This window comes from Aulostomus chinensis, chromosome 8 (assembly GCF_037954235.1).
Source record: "Aulostomus chinensis isolate RoL2024-O1b breed Wild chromosome 8, RoL_Achi_v1.0, whole genome shotgun sequence".
NCBI classification, from domain to species: Eukaryota; Metazoa; Chordata; class Actinopteri; order Syngnathiformes; family Aulostomidae; genus Aulostomus; species Aulostomus chinensis.
In genome coordinates, this window is record NC_141327.1 from 22,764,098 (window position 1) to 22,785,396 (window position 21,299).

General features: G+C 40.6%; 2 protein-coding genes across 7 annotated transcripts in view; one reads left to right on the top strand and one right to left on the bottom strand.

The window, feature by feature from the left end:
- The window catches only part of inpp4b (inositol polyphosphate-4-phosphatase type II B), a 232,724-nt gene that overhangs the window by 166,990 nt on the left and 44,435 nt on the right, over positions 1–21,299 (bottom strand). The gene's annotated exons all lie outside the window — the stretch shown is intronic.
- Positions 6,097–16,174, top strand: LOC147257672 (zinc finger BED domain-containing protein 5-like). Its single transcript, XM_086210329.1, has 3 exons — positions 6,097–6,662; positions 6,827–6,989; positions 16,040–16,174. The coding sequence occupies exons 1-3, from the start codon at positions 6,097–6,099 to the stop codon at positions 16,172–16,174; spliced, it is 864 nt and encodes a 287-aa protein (XP_086066455.1).

Below are 21,299 nucleotides of genomic sequence, written 5' to 3' on the forward strand. Positions count from 1 at the left end.
TCAGGAACACAATTATTTGCATGGCTCAGAGGATTGAGGCAAAGCGTGCGAGCCTCCTTGACACAAGCACTCAGGATGCTCCAACAGTACAATACAGCTTAACACACCGTAGCTTAGTGCACAAGGGAGACAGCCAGCCATGGAGGGGGCAACAAAGGAGGGCACACATGCTTGAAGAAACATTCGTAGAAAGAGCAGGTGTGCCAAATAATTCATCCAACTGTCATCTTCCCCATCATCCAAATATTCATATTGTTGGACAACACACACATCAGTTCCACACACACACTCACAAAGTGTACCAGAAACTTTTTTTTGACATTCTGGTTCACCTACAAAGCTTCAAATACAAATTTAAACACTGAATAATCACATCTTTTCTTTTTAATGTGTTTCACACCATGCAGGAAGGCATTTAATTTCATGGAGTTCGGTGATAATTACACAGGTCAAGTCATTGAATATTTTCAACAATGACAGCTCTTTGAATTATGAACATGTGGGTGTTAAAATGCAACGCCCCATACCAAAGTAAAGGGTCAAAACATTTGAGGTACATTTTAATCCAGAGCTGTCAAACCGAATAATGAACTGACTCCTGTTTAATTAGCCCAGAAGAAGTAAAGGACAGAGCTGTTTCCTTCTTACACATCTGGCTGAGGTAATGTTACAGGCGCGTGGTCATTCGGCCGTGGTGCTACACTGCTGGAACTGATTTCTAAGGCGATTTATAGCTGTAACAGCATGCTAACTTCCTGTTGACTTGTGACATTAGACATCTGTTCATGGTATTTTCATTTTCACATTGCTTGTTTACTAAGTATTGAACTTTATAATTTGTTATAAATCTGTGCAAGAGATGGATTACTACTTACAACATTCTGTCAAATTTGAATTGATAAAGCTATTACTTAAAAAAAATTGGAGATGGCTTCAAACATCTTACATTTTGTAAACAGATGTACATACACTGTCAAAAGTCTTCATATCTATAGCTCACCTTTGAAGTTAACTGTTGACGTTCCCTTGTAAACGTGTTTTGAGCTGAAAAGATGAATTTTCCACTGTTGGCATGACTGTTATCAGTTATGATTTGTATATTTCAAGATGCAATGACGTATAAAAACATACATTATCAGGTTAATCTATGAAGGCAATTTTCAGTAACTGCAGCCTTTGACTGAAGACTATTGAAAAAAAAAATTCTGTCCATTTACAATGTTAAGTAAGTCATCCAACAAAGTTCCATGGCATTTTTGTCTTTTCTTTTTTTCTTTTTTCCGGTGCCACAACTCAGCAGTGCTCTTAAGAAACACTCAGAGAAACCCGTCACCAATACGGCCTTTACCCCTTAATTGTCTGCTAAGCAACAACAATGAAGAATCAAAGCCTTTGAAGATAAAGAGAAGCCATTAAGCTTACACTGCTGCACCAATCATTATCAGCCGAATCCCAGCGACAAGGCTCATCACAGGGGTAAAATAAGGAGTAGATAAGGCAGGAGCTAATGACGATTTTTCTCCCAACATCCAGAATGAAAAGCAACAAATGGGTGATAAGAAGCCCAGAGAGGTGTCACAGAGAGACTTGAGGGAGCTGACAGAGGCTAATCACCGGGGTTAAAAGCTTTTTGAAAAGACAAGACTGAGACAGCCCAATCACTTTTATGACTTGTTCAGAACCCTGGGATGCGGATTATATTTTTCTCATGCTAAAAACTATGAGAAGCAATATCTGCTATCTTCTGTTTTGTGGCAACAGGGGGAAAATTTGGAAATTATCATTCTAGTAGAGGTTGTGCAAATGTTGGTTTCCGTGATAACTCGATGACAGTAGCCCCTCAACTCTCTCACAGTTAAACTAAGGGCAGTTTGTCTCGTGTCATGGCAAAAATGTGATGACGTAATTTATAACCATCTAATTAGTCACACTGATTTATGAAGCTGTCAGACTCAACCACAACAGACATACTACAACACAGTTCTCGTTTAACAGGCTTATTTAGAGTCTTTTTAATTAGTTTTCCCTGCCTATTGCCTTTATTTGTGTTCATTTGGATCTGCCGCCTCAAACTGAATCCAATATAAAGCTTTGGGACTCCCTAAACAGGTCCAACATGCACAAGACATAATTACACTCACACAACAAAGGATCTATCATCAACGTTTTATGATAATTGGTAACAGGCAAGAGACTGAGCTTGAGTAATTCAATAAAATAACATTCTAGCTTAAGTGAAGATATTGATTTCCTTTAATTTGTCATAAGAATGGGTTATAATACAGTATGCACACAAATGCTATACATTGATATTTATGTCAAATGTCGAACAAACTGCAACAGTACATGTGTTTAGCCAGCAGTATTACTCTACAGATGCTGAGCATATGCACACAAGAATCCATATATACTGTATTTAAAGTGTGTCTATGTTGATATATCTATTCATGCATTCCATAACAATCTATTTACTTATCAGCGTATAACCATGACCAGTTATTTCCTGGCATTTGCAGTCTTGTTATAGCTGTGGAGAGAGGATCCAGCCCTGCTGTGTTGAGCCTTATTCTGCTGAAGCTTTGATCAGGAGGTGAATGCAGGCGACAGAAGATATACCACCAAACAGGGGAAGTACTGCAGTGCTCGCACAGCAGGTGGGGGGGTGGGGGTGCAGTTTTCTGCACAGAGAAAACTCAACTTAAGAAAAAGAGCACCGACTGATATTGTCTCACTCCATTAAGTTATGTGCAGCCAAATGTACTCAGTCAGATTTGTGACAGAATTTATCACCGATGGAGACCAGTCACCGTACAGTACTTCCATATTTAGAGAGCGGGACACCTTTTGCCCAGTGGACATTACACAGTAGGCTCCAAACGACAATCAACTAGTGGGTAACACCATCATCATCATCATTATTCAAATGAAGACATCTTGCTGCTCCTGACAGCAAATCTAATTGATTCTCAATGATATCCATGTTGATAAAACACTGCAGCTGATGGTAGCATCACAGTACAGTGCATTTTCTGAATAATAATAGCTTGTGCTGTCTTTTGAAGTTGTTAACCTTCATGGATTTGGATAATGGAAGCAGTGGGTTGAGGGACAATGGGAAAGCCGTCTCCTTGCTGCTTTTGCTGCTTCACTGCATGCTGTACCTCGAACTGCAACAAGGACAAAGGGGGTGGAAGGGGATCATGCGCTCCAATTTATTTCTGAGCTAATTTCAACATGAAGTCATGTTGCGGACATTTCCTCCAAAGCAAAAGCCAATATTAAGAGAATGACAACCATAAACCGGCAAAAAAATGAGATGCGATTCCAGCCTAGTGGACACATACTGGAGAATTGGTGACTGTGTTGTGGACGCAGGCCAACACAGGGCCATTGACGTCACCCCTTCAAGTCAGCTTTTCTGCGAGGTTGTCAGATGTGTACTGGACAGTGAGGCCCTGAGTGAGGACCAGATTGCATCGATGCAATGAAATAGATGGTAGTTGTGATGCAACTTTAGATAGGAAGAGATGGTATTCAGAGCTATCTTATCTACTCTGGCAAGCAGGATCTGTAACTCCTTCCTCTTCTCCTCGCAGTGTTTATCAGCATATTTAGAAGGGCAATCTTGAGAAGACTTTACTGTGATACTGCATAGTTTCTGTATCATGAATTGTACAGCAAAATTTTCTGAAATATCAGTTTCAGGTGATTGTGTCCCACTTTTAATGACCAAACAGGACTGATTTAATGATGAAAACAAATGATCTCTCGTGATTTTCCACAGCCAAGCAGATATCATATTGAAAGTGAGAAAAGAAGACCCTTAGAATACTGTAATATTTTTTCATGCAGCTCTAATGTAAAGTCACATTATCTCTTGATAGCAAAACCTATTCCATGGCTCCTTTCTTTGTCTCCCTCGTGCCCTACCAAACTAATGGGCAGAGTCGTAATGTTTGGCTGCAAGACATCTGCAAATGTAGTCATGCTCTTGTTCTGAATTGGGTACAGCATAGTACTAATACTGCTAAACCGAAGAGAAGCATCACACAATTCAAATGTGACTTCGTTTCCATTCTGGATGAAATAGTCCCACTTTAAGTGCTTCATTTTTTTACCTCAGGCTGCTCGCTAGCAAAGCCGTTAGCAGAGTATGTATGCAAATTAACCCGCATGGGTAACCAGTGAAATATTCTCAGGTGGGGGTGGGGGGTGGGGGGGTTGTTCTTGTCTTGCTGATTGCCAGGTGAAGGTCTCAAAACAAAAACATGAATGTCAAATTTGTCGAGAATGATATAATATTTACACAAGAGAGCCGCTGACATTTTTTCTCTTGTTCAAATAACACAAAACACCTTTATTGTGATATCCAGCATACATATAATTGACTCTACTTCTAACTTACCATCTGCAGGCGATGATATTGTGTGTTTCAAAGACATGTTAATGATATCACCATGACGACTGAGTCTATCCAAAACCTGCTGAGAGCAGTAGTGTGTTTTGGATCTGTCTTATCATCATCACAAGTTGCCTACCAAGCAGAAGGACAGATGAAAGTGGATAGGTTGGGAATAGCTGCCTGAAGGCATCATATCATTCTAAAGAAACCCCCAGACCAAGTAAGTATCACTGGCTCCATAACAATCTACTATTGAGACACAGGGATGACTCACATAAGTGCTTCACAGTCTTTAAAACACCAGGTTTGAGAGAGACATACATTTCAAAGCTTGTAACTACTCAAGTTACAAGAAAGGAATCTATTCTATTTATTGTTGTAAAAATCCATCCATCCATTTTCTTCTGCTTATTCCTGTTAAGGGTCGTGGGGGGGCAGACAACCATTCACACTTTCAGCCACGCCTACGGTCAATTTAGAGTATCAATCGGCCTCGTCCTCTCTTGATGTCTTTGGACTGTGGGAGGAAGCTGGAGTACCTGAGAGAACCCACGCAGACACAGTGAGAACATGGAGACTCCACACAGAAAGATCCCGTGCCCGAGTAACAGATGTATGTTGCCTTTGTTGCCTGGCTCAGTGCTGACAACATGGAGGTTACAAGGAACCCCAATAGACAAAGAATGAACTAAACCATTGATTCCCAACCTGTGGGCCACGGCCCCCGTTGGGAATCAAAGGCATTGCAAGTGGGCTGCCAAATCATTTCCAAAATACCGTATTTTCCGCACTATAAAGCCTTTAATTTTCTCAAAAACCGACAGTGTGCCTTATAATCCGATGCGCCTTATATATGGATCAATATTAGTTAATTATGGCTACCGTAGTCAGGGGGCGTCGCTGAAGTAACAGTAAAAAAAGAGACAAAACAACGATGGTTAATCGGCAGCCTTCAAACAAAAAAGAAGATGTCGGAGAAAGTACAGTGCTGAGTGAGTAGCGCTGGGATTTTTTTGGACAGGCACAGAAGCTGAACCGACACCGCAGTGCATCGTGTGCGCTGAGACATTGTGAAATGAAGCCTTAAACCCATGTATACTACGCTGTCACCTGGAGACAAAACATGGACAGTACGTGACCAAACCACTGGATTTTTTTGAGAACAAGCTCAAGGGGATATCAATGTAAAAAGAAGATAATCGAATGTATGGGCAGTGAGAACACAAAGCCTGTGGAAGCGTCCTTTCAGGTCTCCCAACTCATAGCCAAGTTGAGAAAAACACACACACCACTGGCGAGCATTTAATTCTTCCCGCAGCAAAACAGATTGTTGAGGTGATGTTGGGAGAGAAGGCAGTGCAGCCTATTGCCCTCCTCTCATTGTCAGATAATACAGTGAAAAAAAGAATTAATGACATAGCAGACGTGTCGGAGCAGCTGATCCAAAGCATAAAAGAGAGCCACTTTTATGCACTCCAAATGGATGAATCCACCAAAATAGCAAGTCTGTCAAACCTGCTTGCCTATGTGTGGTACAAAAAAAGTGGCAGGATAAAAGAAGAGTTTTTATACAACCTCTGCTCACCCATTCAACTGCTGCCATTTCTGACATTTTGAACACTTTTTTTTGTTTCCAACAGGTTTGACTGGTCCAAAAGTTGTTGGTTGGAGTGAGCACTGACGGGGTCCGTGCGATGCTGGGACAGCACAGCAGAGTTATCCAGCGCGTGAAAGCGGTGGCTCCACAAGCAGCATTGGTCCACTGCAGCATACACCGTGAAGCCCTAGCTACAAAGAAAATGCCCCCGGATCTGAAGACTGGTTTAAACGTGGCGGTCAAAGCAGTCAACTTCATCAAGAGCCGTCCATTGCAAACATGTTTATGTGGCGTGTTACATGGAGACATGGGCAGCAATCATCACCTGCTGCTGGTACACACTGAAGTGCGTATGTTTTTTCTCGACACAACATTTGAACTCGCTCAGCGCTTCAGTCATTCTGAGTGGTTGGCTAAGTTGGGTGACCTGGCCGATATATTCAGCCACTTAAATGGACTTAACCTCGGTCTTCAAGGGACAGCAGTGAACGCATTCAATGTCCAGAATAAAGTGGAAGTGACCATAAGAAAACTGGCGCTGTGGGCTAAGCGTATTAACCAGTCGAACAATGACACGTTTGAAAATCTGTACGATTTTCTGACAAAGGAAGAGAGTCAGCTTCACCGGGTCACCATTACCGATGCTGTCAGAGAGCAGCATCGGTAATGGTGATTGCCAGCCACAATGACTAGGCCCTTGCCGCCCTGACTGCAAAAGAGCAAGATAGTCTCCTAGATCTCTCTTGTGACACTACGCTGAAGCTGGTTTTCTCACAGAAGCACACAATCGGCTTTTGGCTTCTTCATTGTCCTGATCTGGCGAACAGAGCTCTGAGATTCCTGATGCTTTTCCTGATGACATACCTCTGTGAGACGGGATTTTCTGCACTAGTAACTGTGTACAGAAACAAATTGAATGTTGAGCTAGATCTTCGGCTGAGACTCTCATCCATTGTGCCAGACATCAAGCATCTGGTTGCTCATGAGCTGGTGAGACTGTGACATATTGTTGGCCTGTTGTTGAACTGATCCACTGCAGCTTTATGAAAGTTTTAATTTTGTTTTGCTGCAATAATTGCTTTTGCTTGTATGCTATGTAAATATTTTTCTTCTAACAAGGCCTAACATTACATGCTGAAATTTGCAATATCTGTATACTGGTTTGTATAAGGATTTAATATCAAAACACAATTTTATTAAGTTTTCATTAATGAGCTGTGGAAATGCGTCAGGGATGGAGGCCCCTCTTTGAGCCAGCAGACGTTGCCTATATAGCACAGACGCATGCTCTTTTATAAGCTGGGAGTCGGGAATAGGAGGGAAATCTGATGGAAATTAACTGTGTTTTGGCCCGTTTCGATATTTGGGTTTGGTTGTGTTCTGCAACATTGTCAAAACACCAACACCTTGATATCTTAACATGATCCACTGCAGTTTTTATTTTCAAAGGAAAAAAACAAGACTGTGTGGTTTTGAATTTTGTTTCTTTGATATTATTGCTTTTGCTTGAATTGTTTCATCTGGCTGGACCCAAGCAGAATTTACATCATCTTTATATTGGGTTTGTGTTTATATGTAAGCCCATCGGTTCAATGGACTTCTTTTGATATTTTGATTTTGTTTGGATCTGACACTGGATGTCAAATTGTTATATTTCTCCGTTGTTGAGGGATACCATTATTTATGAATCATTTGTTCATTAGCCTGTTACAGACAGCCCCTTGCTTGTCATTCCTGATATCTGTGTGGTGCTGATAGGCAGCTCTTTAAATGATTGGGGTGTGTGTGTGTGTGTGTGTGTGTGTGTGTGTGTGTGTGTGTGTGTGTGGACAGCTCCTTGAAAACTGTAATAGTCTGAATGTGTTGCTAATTTTAAAGATGCTGTGTTAGTGACCGCGGCGCTTCCAACATGTTTCTCCTATATTCAGTTCAGTCCATTATGTTCAATCTTCAACAAAAAAAGTGCTCTGATTATACTGTATGGCCTCCGTATTTACGGGGTTGGAGTTGGGCTGCGGACATTTTTGAGACTTAAAAGTACGACCTGAGTTGGAACAGGTTGGGAACCGTTGAACTAAACCAATCATTTCAGTATACCAGAAGTCTTTTCAGCAGCAGATTATTTTATCACAAAATGCATGTATTGGATTTTTTCACCAATAGCCATCTATGTCGATATTATAACTACAAAAACAAGCCTATATGATATATACTTTTTTTTTGCATGTAAAAATCCGTAATGTTGTGAATGTGTTTCTTTTTTCCAAACCAGTTGAAAATAATATATTGACCACATTGCTTGAGCAAAACGGGACACTGATGACACACTGATATTGTTGTGCATGTCTAGTTTTCACAAACCACATGAAAATTCACAGGGAAGCATGACAAAATCCTGAATCACTCTGATCAAAATTGATCTCTCCATTAACCCCTTAAATTAGGCTGTGGTGACAGATAGAATACTAATATAATTGTGACCTAAAAAAAATAAAATAATAAAAGGCCGACAGAGGGGGTGAAGGTGACCTGAGTCAAAGGTTGTATTTGGCAGCTACAACAAAAAAAAAGTATTCACTAAATTGAGGCAAATGTGTTAGGTTTGGGGGTGGGTGGAGTGGGGGGGGGGGGGGGTTGAACTGCAATTGAAAGCTTGAAGGCATTGGCTTGAGCTTCATTAAAAATGGCTGCCTCTTCAAAAACAACCCTTAAAATCAGCATGCAATTAGCAAGCAAGTGAGACCAATTCCTAATCTGAGAAGCTGCAGGGCTTCCATTGCCTCTGGTCAAAACTCCACAGCAGTCCGGAAACTTAGTGCGGCTCACTTAGATGTGATCAGGAAGGCCGTTAAAGAAGATGCACAGGTACTTTGCATGTGTTGGGTTAAAAAAAAAAAAAAAACTCTTCAGACAATGACACTAATATGAAGAATAATGACTTGTTTCTATTCTATTAGCAACTTCAGCGCACCCTTACCAAAGGCAATGTCAAAGAGAAGAACAAGTCAAAGACAAATTGGTTGAACAGTGAATTTTCTGCCACAGTGCAAACAAAGCAAATAAATGCAAGAAAATACACAGACATAAGGATATATAGTGGTTATAAGCATAATTTTGAAATTGGTATGTCTATGCAGAACAAAGATACAAACATTTTTGAAACAGGGCTGAAAAAGAGAAAAAGATAGAACACCTTTGTTTCCGTACACATATTTCAAAGCATGTTTTGAAGCATCTGGGCAAAGATGGATGTTAAGAAGAACGCGAGTGTTAATGCATGTGCAGGTTGGGGTGACGGCCACATGCCGTGTAATTAAACACTGTTGTAATGGTTGCAATTTTAAAAAATAAATAAAAAAGTGTGCAAAGTTTCGCGCTGGCTCCCTGCCAGGCTATAAGCAGTGTGTTGATGTTCGTCACTCCAGATATGAAGTCAGTCCATGTTCACTCAGATGTCAAATACTCTAAAAGCTCAAACTGCCCTTCTCTTTTCACTTCCCCTCCTCATGCTCACTGCATTATTCATAACACATCCATAGATGACTGCATAGAACAGAGGTGTAGCCAACAGTGGCACAGCTTCTCAGCCTTGTATTTTACTGCATGCCGGTTTGGATTTATATTCAAATAGAGTAGAGGTGGAAGGTCATTACAAACATCACACAACAGCCAAACACTCATATGCATACCCCAAACTCGTACAAGTGGCAATCACAGCACTAAGTATTTCATCAGCCTTCAGCAGAGCGGTGTGTGTGTGCTACGGGCGCACTATGCCACACTGACCACCAAATCAAACAAATCAGATCCCATTATGTAGGCCAAACAACATTCGTGTTATATTCATTATAATGCATAATGGAGTGTTCACAGGGAAGACCTTGCACTTCGCCTCCAAATTACCTGATCAAATGCCAGCAATACAAAGACTGTTGCTAGGCTGTAGCAAAGTCACCACTCTGAATTAGAAACCTCCTCATCTCTGGCATGTCTAGGGGGTTCTGACCCCCCAGTATTCCTCCCATGTCCATAAATTCATTTGTGCTAATGCAGTAGATAAAGATAAGCTGAAATAAAGAACAGTGTGATGGTTGGCAGCTTCTCTCTCTCTCTCCCCCTCATTTACTAACCCTCTCTCTCAGACTAGGAGGTTGTGGATTAAATGGAGATGTTATCAGGGCTCAGGGCACATCAATATTGCACTTGCACGTGTGTGAGGCTGATAGGGGCCATAAATGGATAGCCAGTAGCGCTAAAGTAAACATAGCTCAAGAATCGCAGAGAGTCGAGCATCTGGATGAAGGGCAATAAGAATATGGCTGGCATTTCAGGTAATCCAAGACCACGGCAGAAATTCAGTCACCTCAGTGAGAGAAGGTTTGCCGCACTTGTGGAAAACTAGTCCAGTGTAGGTTGTAGAAAAGGACAAGTTTCAATGAGATGCTCGTCAAACATGCAGAGAAGCCACGACATCAGGGCAGATGTGCGAATCCAATTTTCTGAATCAATATCAGAGGATTTCTTCATCTTCTGAGCATAAACATAAATAACCACAAAAATAGTAGCCTGATTACTGCAAGGATTTGCCTCAAGTTTAATATTGTAAATACAAATGTGCAGAAATGAATAAATACATGGTCACACTGGTCTACTTGGGCGATTTCCTATGAACTGTTAAGAGAATTTTACAGTATGACAAATTTTGGAAATGTAACAAAAAAGGAAATTAGGTTTGAGTGAAAGACACCCCACAACCCAAGCTCGTTTGAAAACATCTGCCATTTGAAAATATTTAAATCATACAAAAAGGCATAAACCACCACAAGCAATTCTAAAAACTTTTTTTTTCTGAAATTTGCAGTTTCCATCTACCTTTTTAATGCCATACTTCAAAATCTACATCAAAATACATTGACAGAAACATGATTACTGTCTACTAAAAGAGATTTAAAAGACATACAGGGATGCCCTATTATCTCTTTGCACTTTGAGGAAGGATATTATATCCTGTGCATGACAAACATTTTGATTTCTCTTCCTCAATCGACTTTTTGCCCAAAGAAGCAATCGTGTCTGTTTCATCAAATGAGAATCAGTCATAACTCAAAAAAGGTGATGTGAGAAGATGTACGTGAATTTAATAAAGACAATGTGTCTGAAGCATTTATCATTCAAATTAAAGAAGTACAATTAACTCAAGCCATTCTTCCCCTCTTTGAGCATTGATTTTACATCACAGCCGACACATTTCTCTGAGTAATTTCACTCAAGGATTTAGTGCACGCTACACTGTAGCTCAAATAAATGTTATTTAATCAATATGGAAGTATGGTGCCATAATAAAAATCTGAGGTCTTCACATATCCAGATCCCTTAATCATTTTTCTATTTGCTGTGTTCATCAGTTTGTGCCAACGATATTTTTAGGTGTGATCTGAGTTTGAGAGAACCTGCTGAAGTTGTTCAACATTCTATCAAAGATTTATTTTGCACATCAAGCAAAATAGTCTATTGTGATTTCAACCTGACAACCACTTGGTCTGTAAAATCCAGTTGAGAGATTTATTGCTAGACATATGAGAAAAGGGAGTCTTTGTGGACGAGTGCCTAGGTGCACTACTGCCTTAGGTTACAGAATCCATACCCACACCTGCAGATTTGGTCAATACAACCAGTTTGATTTTGCCCCAACGTGTCCTTCTCTTCTCCATATGGAAACCTTTATACTCACTCTAGGTGAGAGGATGCCTTCGTAACTTGAGTTATTAAGCTGACTGAAACACAGCATCCCTGGACACAGTTGCCAAAAGCATTTGCATTATGTCTCATCATGCCCCAACAGGAAGACAACACATAGACTGACTGTGGATCATTGCTGCCACAAAGTGAGCAGATTCCTTATGAGGAACAGCGCCTGCTGGCAGCAATCTCGCTTGTTATTGTCTCTCGCCAACCTGAAGACAGACAGGACCGGCTGCAACCAAATCACCTGCAACTTTTTTTTTTTTTCCTCTGACAGGAATTGTGCAGTCCACAAGTAAATGTGAAGCATCTCTGTATTATGACAAGCAAGGGATTATCCCTGTATAGTCTGTGTATCCCTGCAGCCTGCCACCATGCAGGCATTTTCTTTTAAAGCCATCTTTGATGAGGACACAGTTTTCCTCCACTTGTCTCAAAATTCCTACATTTGTTTGCTTACACAACTATTGCGTTCTAAATGTTGTAATTAGATTAATTTAAGGACAGTACCCACAAACACTGAGATCTGAAATCATGCCTGACGCTATGGCTTTCTAAACAACTGCTGGCAGGAGTGAGAAGGGATGGTTGCTAAAAAAAAAAAAAAGATGGATCAGGCATGTTTGAACTTCACAAAAGAAGAACTGACAGCACTTATGCCACAGTCAGGGATTCAACTGGAATTTAAATGTTATTTTTAGAATGTATTGCCCTTTAATATGAATATATTTTGTCTCTATCTTTTACTTTGTTGGTAACCGCTGTGCAATATTACACTCCAAGCTCCCAGACACTAAGAAGAATCATGAGTGATCCGATCACAACATATTCAAAACAGAATCACATCACAATAAAAATGGGGGGTGGGGGGGATTCTATCTTTTCCATTTTAGTGACCAAAAACTGTCAAACACTGCAATACTCATACACTTTGGAGATTATTTTGAAAAAAACTCAAGCTTTGGTGAGAAAAACCTGTTTTGGTATGGAGTAAGAGATTTGTTTATTGTTTGAGCAGTTAATTACTGGTCAATTTAATTACATTATGTTATTTGCTATAGCCAAGTCTAAAGCCTGAATGCCTCACATTGTATGGGCTGAGATCTCTTGAGACTCAAACCTGTGGTTACATTTTTGAGGAGCTACACATGCATTCCACTTCCTCAAGGTGTATTCAAGGAGGTACATTATCAGACCTACATTAGAGACTGCACAGAATAAAGTACTTGAGCTTGTATTAAAAAGCTAAAGGTCCTTTCGAGGCCAAAATAGACAGAGTTTAGCAATCTATAAGCGGTAAAGGACCGATAGGGGCCAGAGGAGAGACTTCATCCTGTGAGATAACACTAAGGGTGAAAATGAAGAGGCTTATGAAAGGTACCTCCTGCTATATGGAAAATGTACCCACCGGGTGTGAAGACCTAAGGGACCACTAAGCACAAAGAAAGGCAGCAGGTTGAATATGCGGAATATGCTGGGATGACCTGTGGTCTAGTTGTTGTAGAGTGAAGGCTGAAATAGCTGCAGAAGTATTTTTTTTCAAAATGTGTTGCCTGAATACCCCTAAAGGCAAAGATTACAGATGAGAAAAGAAATCACACGGAATAAAAGGGGAGTTGGGACCTGCAATAATGGAACACAAGCCAAATGTTGGAGCTAACATGCATAAAGGGTTGATGCAAGCTTAGGGTTATCTTGTACCATTTTGAAGCGTGATTTTCCCTCATCACCACTCCCCTGCTGGACTGCAACCTGACCAATCCATGCTAATGTCCTCACTCAGCTGAACACACTGTAACACAAAGTGAAAGGTGACAAGTGTGGACCCCAGCACCATAGCCATCATGACGAGCTAGCATAGGATAACATTAATGGTTCACTACTTGGTTTTAGGCAGATTACTTTGTGAGTACCACTGGGTAAGGTTGGGTTCTGAGAATAAGTTCCAATTTGAAACCGGTTCCTAACGTCCGGTTCCGGAACCATTAAGCAGCTTCTTGAATTTTGATTCTTGTTTTCGGTTCTGAGTGCCCACATTAGTTTGTTTTCGGGGCGTGTACTACTCCGCTCGGAGTTTTCTGTGCGTCCGTTAGCAAGAACATCAGTCGTCTGAACATGGACTGCAAAAAATGCTCAAAAGTCTGGCTTCACTTTAATTTGAAAGAGGACAGAGTAGCACAGTGCAACGTCTGCGAAAAAACAATTTCTGACAAAGGAGGATGCACCACAAACATGACGAAACACCTCCGCCTGCATGGTGTAACAATTAGCAAGTATACTGTGTTCAACTCGTGGCGTCGCTCTCCTGCTCACGATGCTTCCTCCACTTCAGAGTCAACCTTCATCATCAACCAGCAACTCCTCGTTGCAAACGGAATTGTATCTGAGTCGTTTCTACATCATCTGGGCTGCACATCTTTGTTTTTTGACTAAAAGTGGCAATGTGAATAAATAAATTGGCCTGTGTTAAGGCTTTTTCACACAAAAAAAATTCTCCTGATGAGGCTGTGACCTGTTGACTTACATCTCAAAGAATCGGAATCGAGAATCGTTTAGAACGAGAATCGATATTGAGAATCAGAATCGGACTCCGAATCGGTAAAATCCAAACAATATCCAACCCCACCACTGGGTTTTATCCTTTCATCAAGCAAGCTATCAATTTTAAAAATGCCCACATTCCACACCCCTGTTTATGCACCATGCTGTCCACCTCTTTCAACCACGCCAGGTCCAGACCCATAAAACTAGTCACCAAGCGCAAGTAGGCAGATGCTGCAACCATAGAGGATTATTTGCCAAAAAATGGGCCAAAGATGACATCCTGCAAGAAACTAGTTTGGTTATCCCAGAACTAGACGGTAAACAAGCACACAGCCACATTTCGACAAAGGTGACAGAAAAATCTGAGCTGAAAGCAGAGCGAAAGAATCCAAAAGAATGTAATAAAAAAGCTGGCAATAACACAGGAAAAGGGCTGATTTATGGGACATAGTGACATGAAAGTGAGCAGTGCCAACACAAAGCAGAAATGACAGAGAACGGTATGAGTTTAAAAATGTATGAATGAATAAATGAGCAAAGAGGTAGTGGAGATTCTCCAAAAAGGGGAAAAGGTTCACATAATTCAACCTTGAACAGCAGGGCTGAAAGGTGTAAATGAAGAGGAACATGGCAGGCGCATGCTTCGGGGGTCAAGTTATCCAAGTCCACCTTGCTAATGTGTGAACAGCTGGCGGAGATCACAACACACACACACACACACGGGTGATTTATGAAGGTCTAAAGAACAATTGAAAATGAGGCACTGAACCATGTACGACAGGTCTATGGGGATGAGTCGAGCTGCTCCACAAGACACAGTCGAGTTACCGTAACTGAGTGATGGGGAGTAGTCAGACCAACAGTGTGTGTGTGTGTGTGTGTGTTGTGGTTTTTGTTACCTATTGCAGACCTTTCCTGGTATAAACACTAACCTTATCAGTAGCCCTAGTCCTCATGGGGACCGCAGACTGGTTCCGATGTTCTAATGTGGAAAAATGTAATTGCTTGGGTTTTGTTTGAGGCTAGGTATGAATTGGTTAGGCTGTCCGCGATGAATGTCAATGTCAATGTCAATGTAATTTCCTAACAAGGATAGAGATTAAAAGAAAATACAAAAATAACAGATGCATTTTGCCTACATATTTGTCTTCGATGTTTTTGCAAGCAGATCTGATGTGCAAAAATAGGTAAATGCTACAGTGAGTTGGTAAAATGAATGTCGCAGGTTTTTCTCCTCCTACAAAACAAAAAATTAAACAAAAAGAAATGCATTCAACTGAGTTCAAAGTCAGCGTTTGACTTCAATGGGATACCAGCAATAGACACACCAAATTAGATGATGATTGAATGTGTTGTCTGTTACCGAGAAAAGCAACCAACACAAAGATTTTTATATAAAGATTCAGCAATGAATCAGCTAGATGAAAACACTGTTGTGCTTAGCTAGACAGAAAATCTTTCTTGTTTTCTATAAATTACAACTCTTACAAACATCCTGAGCAACTGCATTGAATTATCAATGAAGTACAACAATTTAAAACATATATAGATGTATATCCAGTCATGACAACAATTATCATGTGGGTGAGGCTAGATTTTTCAGTTTGAGAGGGAAGCGTTGTAGATCCTTGCAGGGCTACACATCTGGAGTCAGATATGCGACTTCAATTCAACACAAATTCTAGGTGATGGATGACATCTGTGGTCAGAATAAGCCAAGTTGTGACTCAAGACTCCCATGTGTCTAAGTTAAGGGTTTACACCAGTCTTGCAGCCCCACCGACCCAATAGGAAGCCTGGAATCATTCTCAGAGACAACAGCTGATGACTCTGAAGAGGATCACACGATTGAGGAAGCTGAACTGGCTGTTATGACAGACCTATTTTGATCAAATCCAACATTCTCTGATCCCTGACAAACTTGTGGCTTTAGATGGCGTTCTGACTGTAATATATCTATATCTATATCTATGTCTATATATAGATATAGATATATAGATATAGATATATATTCATTAACTGAAGCATACAATATCTTTTAACATTTCTGAACATGGAAACGTTAGGTCAAAGGTGGATTGTTGAGCACTACTGTTGTAATGACCACATGCCCGTTGTCCATACTGGAAGATGGATGGTACAAAGCAAAATCACAGAGTACTAACATGCAGACTCTTAGGCAGGTGGGGAATAGTTCAGACATTTAATAAAACAAGGAAACAAAACAAACTGAGGCTTACTCTGAGTACTTGTCCAAACAGAGAAAACAAACTGGATAATCCAGATGGAAAATATCCAAATACAGAATGTCCAAACAGGCAAGAAAAGAAAACAATGAAAGTTAACTGCTCCAGTGGCACAAAGAAACATAACAAAATGGTTAACACAAAGGAGGTAAGAACACAGCTTCCATGCACAAAGTACTGATGAGCAACGAGACACAGATGAGTTAAAAAACAGTGCAAAAAGGTCAGTCAAACACAGGATCTTTGGAGACCTCTGATGTAACAAGTTCAAACTGAGAAAAAATGTACATAAGCGCAATCAAGGTAAAGCTTGAGCTTAAGACATGAAAATATGTAAAAAAAAAAATGTAAAAAGGGCATACACCATAAAATAACAACACACGGCCTATTTAAGGTGCTAAAGCAATTACATAGCAGCATAGGCGACAGTAGCATGAGAAGGAAAACCTGAACTGTAAGTGTTAAGTGTTGCTGTTGTGGGATGTAACGAAGGCAGCGATTGGACATGTGATGCTACTGACATGAAAAGACTCCAAACAAATTCAAAGACACCATTTGACGCAGTAGCGGCCCAGGTGACACCTTCCATGTAACATCCATGTGCCATCATCATCAACAACACCTGGATGACAAAATTATAAGCTCTGTCTTGCAAAAAAAAAAATGTATAATGTATAGTTGGCAACATGCAACAGTGAGGTTGATCAGACTGACACCACCGATCTGAGCAGGTTAAAGAGAAACAACTCTCTTTGGCATGTGACACAGCTGCTGAGTTCCCTTTCCAACCATGATTTCAAATTTCCAACCACAAGTCAAAATAATCATTAAATCATGACCATTTCCTATATAATCTTTAAACCACGTTTTACATCGAATATAAAAAAAAAAACACTTAAGGAGGAGTAGCGATTTACATTTGTCCAGCAATTTGTGATGTGCCATTAACGTCTACTTGATTGTCCTTATTCATTTCATAAAGTATTGTCACAAGAACCGCCACCAGCACCCACACGAATAAAGATAATTTTCAAAAGAGAGCTCTTCTATGTGCCGTTTTCCGGAACGAAATATCAGAATCAGATCAGAAAAAAAAAAAGGGGGGGGGGGGTTGACATATCTCAGTTCAAAATGCCATTTAGATGGCGATGAAAAGATGGCATATCTAAATGTTTTGGGGTTTTGGGGGAGCACTTCAGTGATGCAGGATGCACTTTAAAAGCCACAGCTTGTCTTTAATGTCTGTTTTTTAACCTGTGTGTATTTTTGTTCATAGGAACACACAAAAGCACTCTTTCCTTTCTCCTATTCTTACCAAATGAAAATTTCAAGATCAGATATCTCGAGGATCAATTTCTTATGAATGTGAGCCTGTCTTAATGAAGAGACTTCAGTGCTATGTATAAACTGGTAAGAGCAGAAGCACTTTGCAAACCCAGTTTTGGGTCAGTAAGTGCTTTGCTTGTTGTGGGAGGCCTTAACCTCCCACGTGGACATATTCATGTCATGTATTTGTTGTATGCATGCTTGCATTGTGAGGACCTCCCTTAGGATTCATGGAATAAGCCCTCTAACATCGGTCCTTTCACCACCTCTGAGGAAAGTGTAGTGCTATTCATAAATGAGCGTTTGCTTTCACTTGTGGGTATACACAATGAACACCACCGACGACTCACCTTGCAAGCCACAGTAATGTGCTGCTGCATGCATGCGCACTCTGTTGATTAATATTAGGCAAGAGAGAACTGAGTGTGTGCTTATCTAGCAACAAATGTGTGAGTCTATTTCTTGTCACCATGCCTTTAATGAGGTCTTTTTTTTTTAAACCATGAGGACAGAGGCCAACTTGGATACAATATCTCAGTTTAGCTGAAGCAAGCAACAAAGACATAACTGCTTCTGGTCTTGTAAACAGTGAGGCATGCTGAAAAAAAAGATCTTTGTCAAGGGGCTGCTACTGTCATTGTAAAAGTGCTTTATCTACATATAATAAACGGCTACATTTTTAGTCCCATGATACATGTTTTTTCAGGCTCTATTAAGTGTTTTCACTAGTTGTAACCAGCATGCAACGTATAAAAGAAACACTACGTTTTGTAACGACAATGCTGACTCTCCATACTGCATTCTTCACGAAAGCTGAATTTAAAGTGAAACATTACCAGCGGAAATACTGTCTATAGAGAGAAAGATTGATTTCAGTGTGGAACGTGTGGGATTACAAGATCAACAGTCATCAAATTTCACTAACCACTTTTTCATTATTTTCCAAAGAACAAGTGGGCTAGGAATTTAAGACGGTAGTAGAGCACACTCGGAAAAATAAGGCTGCTAATGGAGCATGAGTCTACTGAGGCGTGAGTGAATTACTGAAGCTGAAATGATGGCAACACCGTGGAGAATATTTTGGTCTGGTGTGGAGAGCCTCAGGAGGATCATCAAGTTTAAGATTTAGCATTAGTCATACGACAGCGCTAGTAGAGGGGCCGAGCGACAACCAACTGTGCTCCACCATCCTCAATTCAAAGGAAGTTCACGAATGAGTGTCTATTACCAACAACAAACAAATTCATTCACAAAACACTTGAACACACTTGAACTCAAACAAATTAATTGGCATGTGCACTGAGCGAAAAGCAGTCCTGGCTGAGCTATGTTATGCAATTTCACCCCTTCCCCTCCTGAAGCCTCTCTTGTTATACCTGCTGTGCATCCAAGCAGAAAATAGAGGAATTAAGTAGAACTTTGTCAAAAGAGCAGTGGTCAGCAATGTTCAGTTCAGCAAGAAGTGTCATTCCTGCTGCAGAAGTCGACGACAAGCCTGTAATTATGCATGAGACTTTTCAACTATTGTAATATCCAGATCCATTAATCTTGTGTCACTTATTCAGAGTTGAACTGAGCCAAGCCAAATTTAATTTAAGATGAGGGTAAAAATTGTTGCAATCTTTTTTGTCAGCAATAAATGTCAACAATATTGCAATTTTCAGAGAGCTTCAGGTGGTGGCTTCAAATTTGTTTGGTTAACAGTGTAAATATCACATATCAAGTTATTTCCAAAATTAAAACTATATAATTCTAACAGAAATACTTAACTCAAAATCAACAGTCCAAACAGGGCTGTGACACCATTGCAACAAAAATGCTGCAGATACAAAATATTTTCTTTTGGTTCTTTTTTTTTTTTTTTAAGCTGTCAACCACAAGTCAGAAGAGAGGAGTATAAATTCAGAGTGGCAAGAAAGAGCCTTTCTTAGAGACTGTAAAGTCAGACTAAGTAAAGACTCTCCAATCATCTGTCCGTCCAATCTGACAATCAAATTTAGAGGATTGCTGCTTTTGAGTAACAAGTTCCTAATCCATGAAACAAGAGGAAATACTCTGAGCAGCTCTGCCTGATCCCATTTTCTCCATAGCAGCTAAATAGAGGCTCCTCTATCATGTCACAGGTACAGTTTTCAGTCCAACTCCCAACAGGTGGCCTCACAAGGTGTTCCAGTGGCTGGTAGTAGCTCATCTTGCTCCAGTCAATGAGCAAGCTTCACTCAGACTTTTGGATCTAGGTTCAGGATCAATGAACTGCTTCACGGAGAGGAAGCCGGCACCTCCCCGGGGACACTGATCTGATCCTTACACATACCGCTACATTTCACCAGCACTAAATCCCCACTGGTCGACCATACAGCGTAACACATGACCAACCCACCACTCCGTCTGGAGGCAAAGTTGACCAGCTGCCACAGCTTTGTCTGACCCACACACACGGTGAGGAAAAAGTATGTAAACCTACGGGCAACTCATTTTATCAAAAAAAAAAAATCTATGTACAGACTGTGAATCTGAGCATGCAGTTCAGTTCATAAACCAAATTTAGTCATCAGTTTTTCTCAGCTGACTGCAGGGAGACTTCTTATGTTATAGGTACTTCTATAGATATCTGATAAGTTAGTAGTACCCTTTTTCAGTATTTTGCAGATACTCCTCCTCCAGTGCTCAGATACTCCTTTCAAGCATCATCCAACCCCAACACCCTTCACTTTATGGTAAGGCTATAGCCCTTTAACCACTAAACTGCTGCAGGATCTTGAACCAGTGCCATCTGAGATTTTCTGAACCATGACATCATCGATGGAAGGTGTTGCACCAAGTAAAACAGGAGTAACATGCTGAGCAAAGCTGTCTCTGCACCGACATCTCAACCAGGAACGGAGCTGTCATAAGACCGATGGGTAAATGATCAAATTCAACCATTTCACTTACAGTATTTATTACTTTCACTGGCTCACATGTGGGTGACACTACACTACTGGGTGGGCCCTTGTGGTGGGGAGGGAGAGAAAGTAGGAGAGAAGGGTGTGATGTCGTCATGGTGTGCAAGGAAAAAAAAGCCTCGGCACTAATTTCAACACTTGAAGCTATGAACATAAGGTAGTAACAAAGGGTCAACTTTCTTCAACACTCGACTCACATCTCTTATCCTGGACTATACTGGCGGGACAGACTGTTCAGAGAAGTTTATTAGAAAATCAACAGGTCACAGCCGCTTCTACATCGCCCACCGCGATGTCTATAGGCTACTATTTCTATTATACATGCCCCACCTATCGATGCTTTGTAGCAGAAAAAGCCCTCTAGAGAGCTGTCATTCTTCAATAGGTGTTGAGCGAGCAATTGTTATGCAAAATGTGTTAACTGCATTTCACTAAAGCATGAAGATACAATTTACTTGTGTACGCCAAGAGCACATGGATCGATATGCATGAATGCA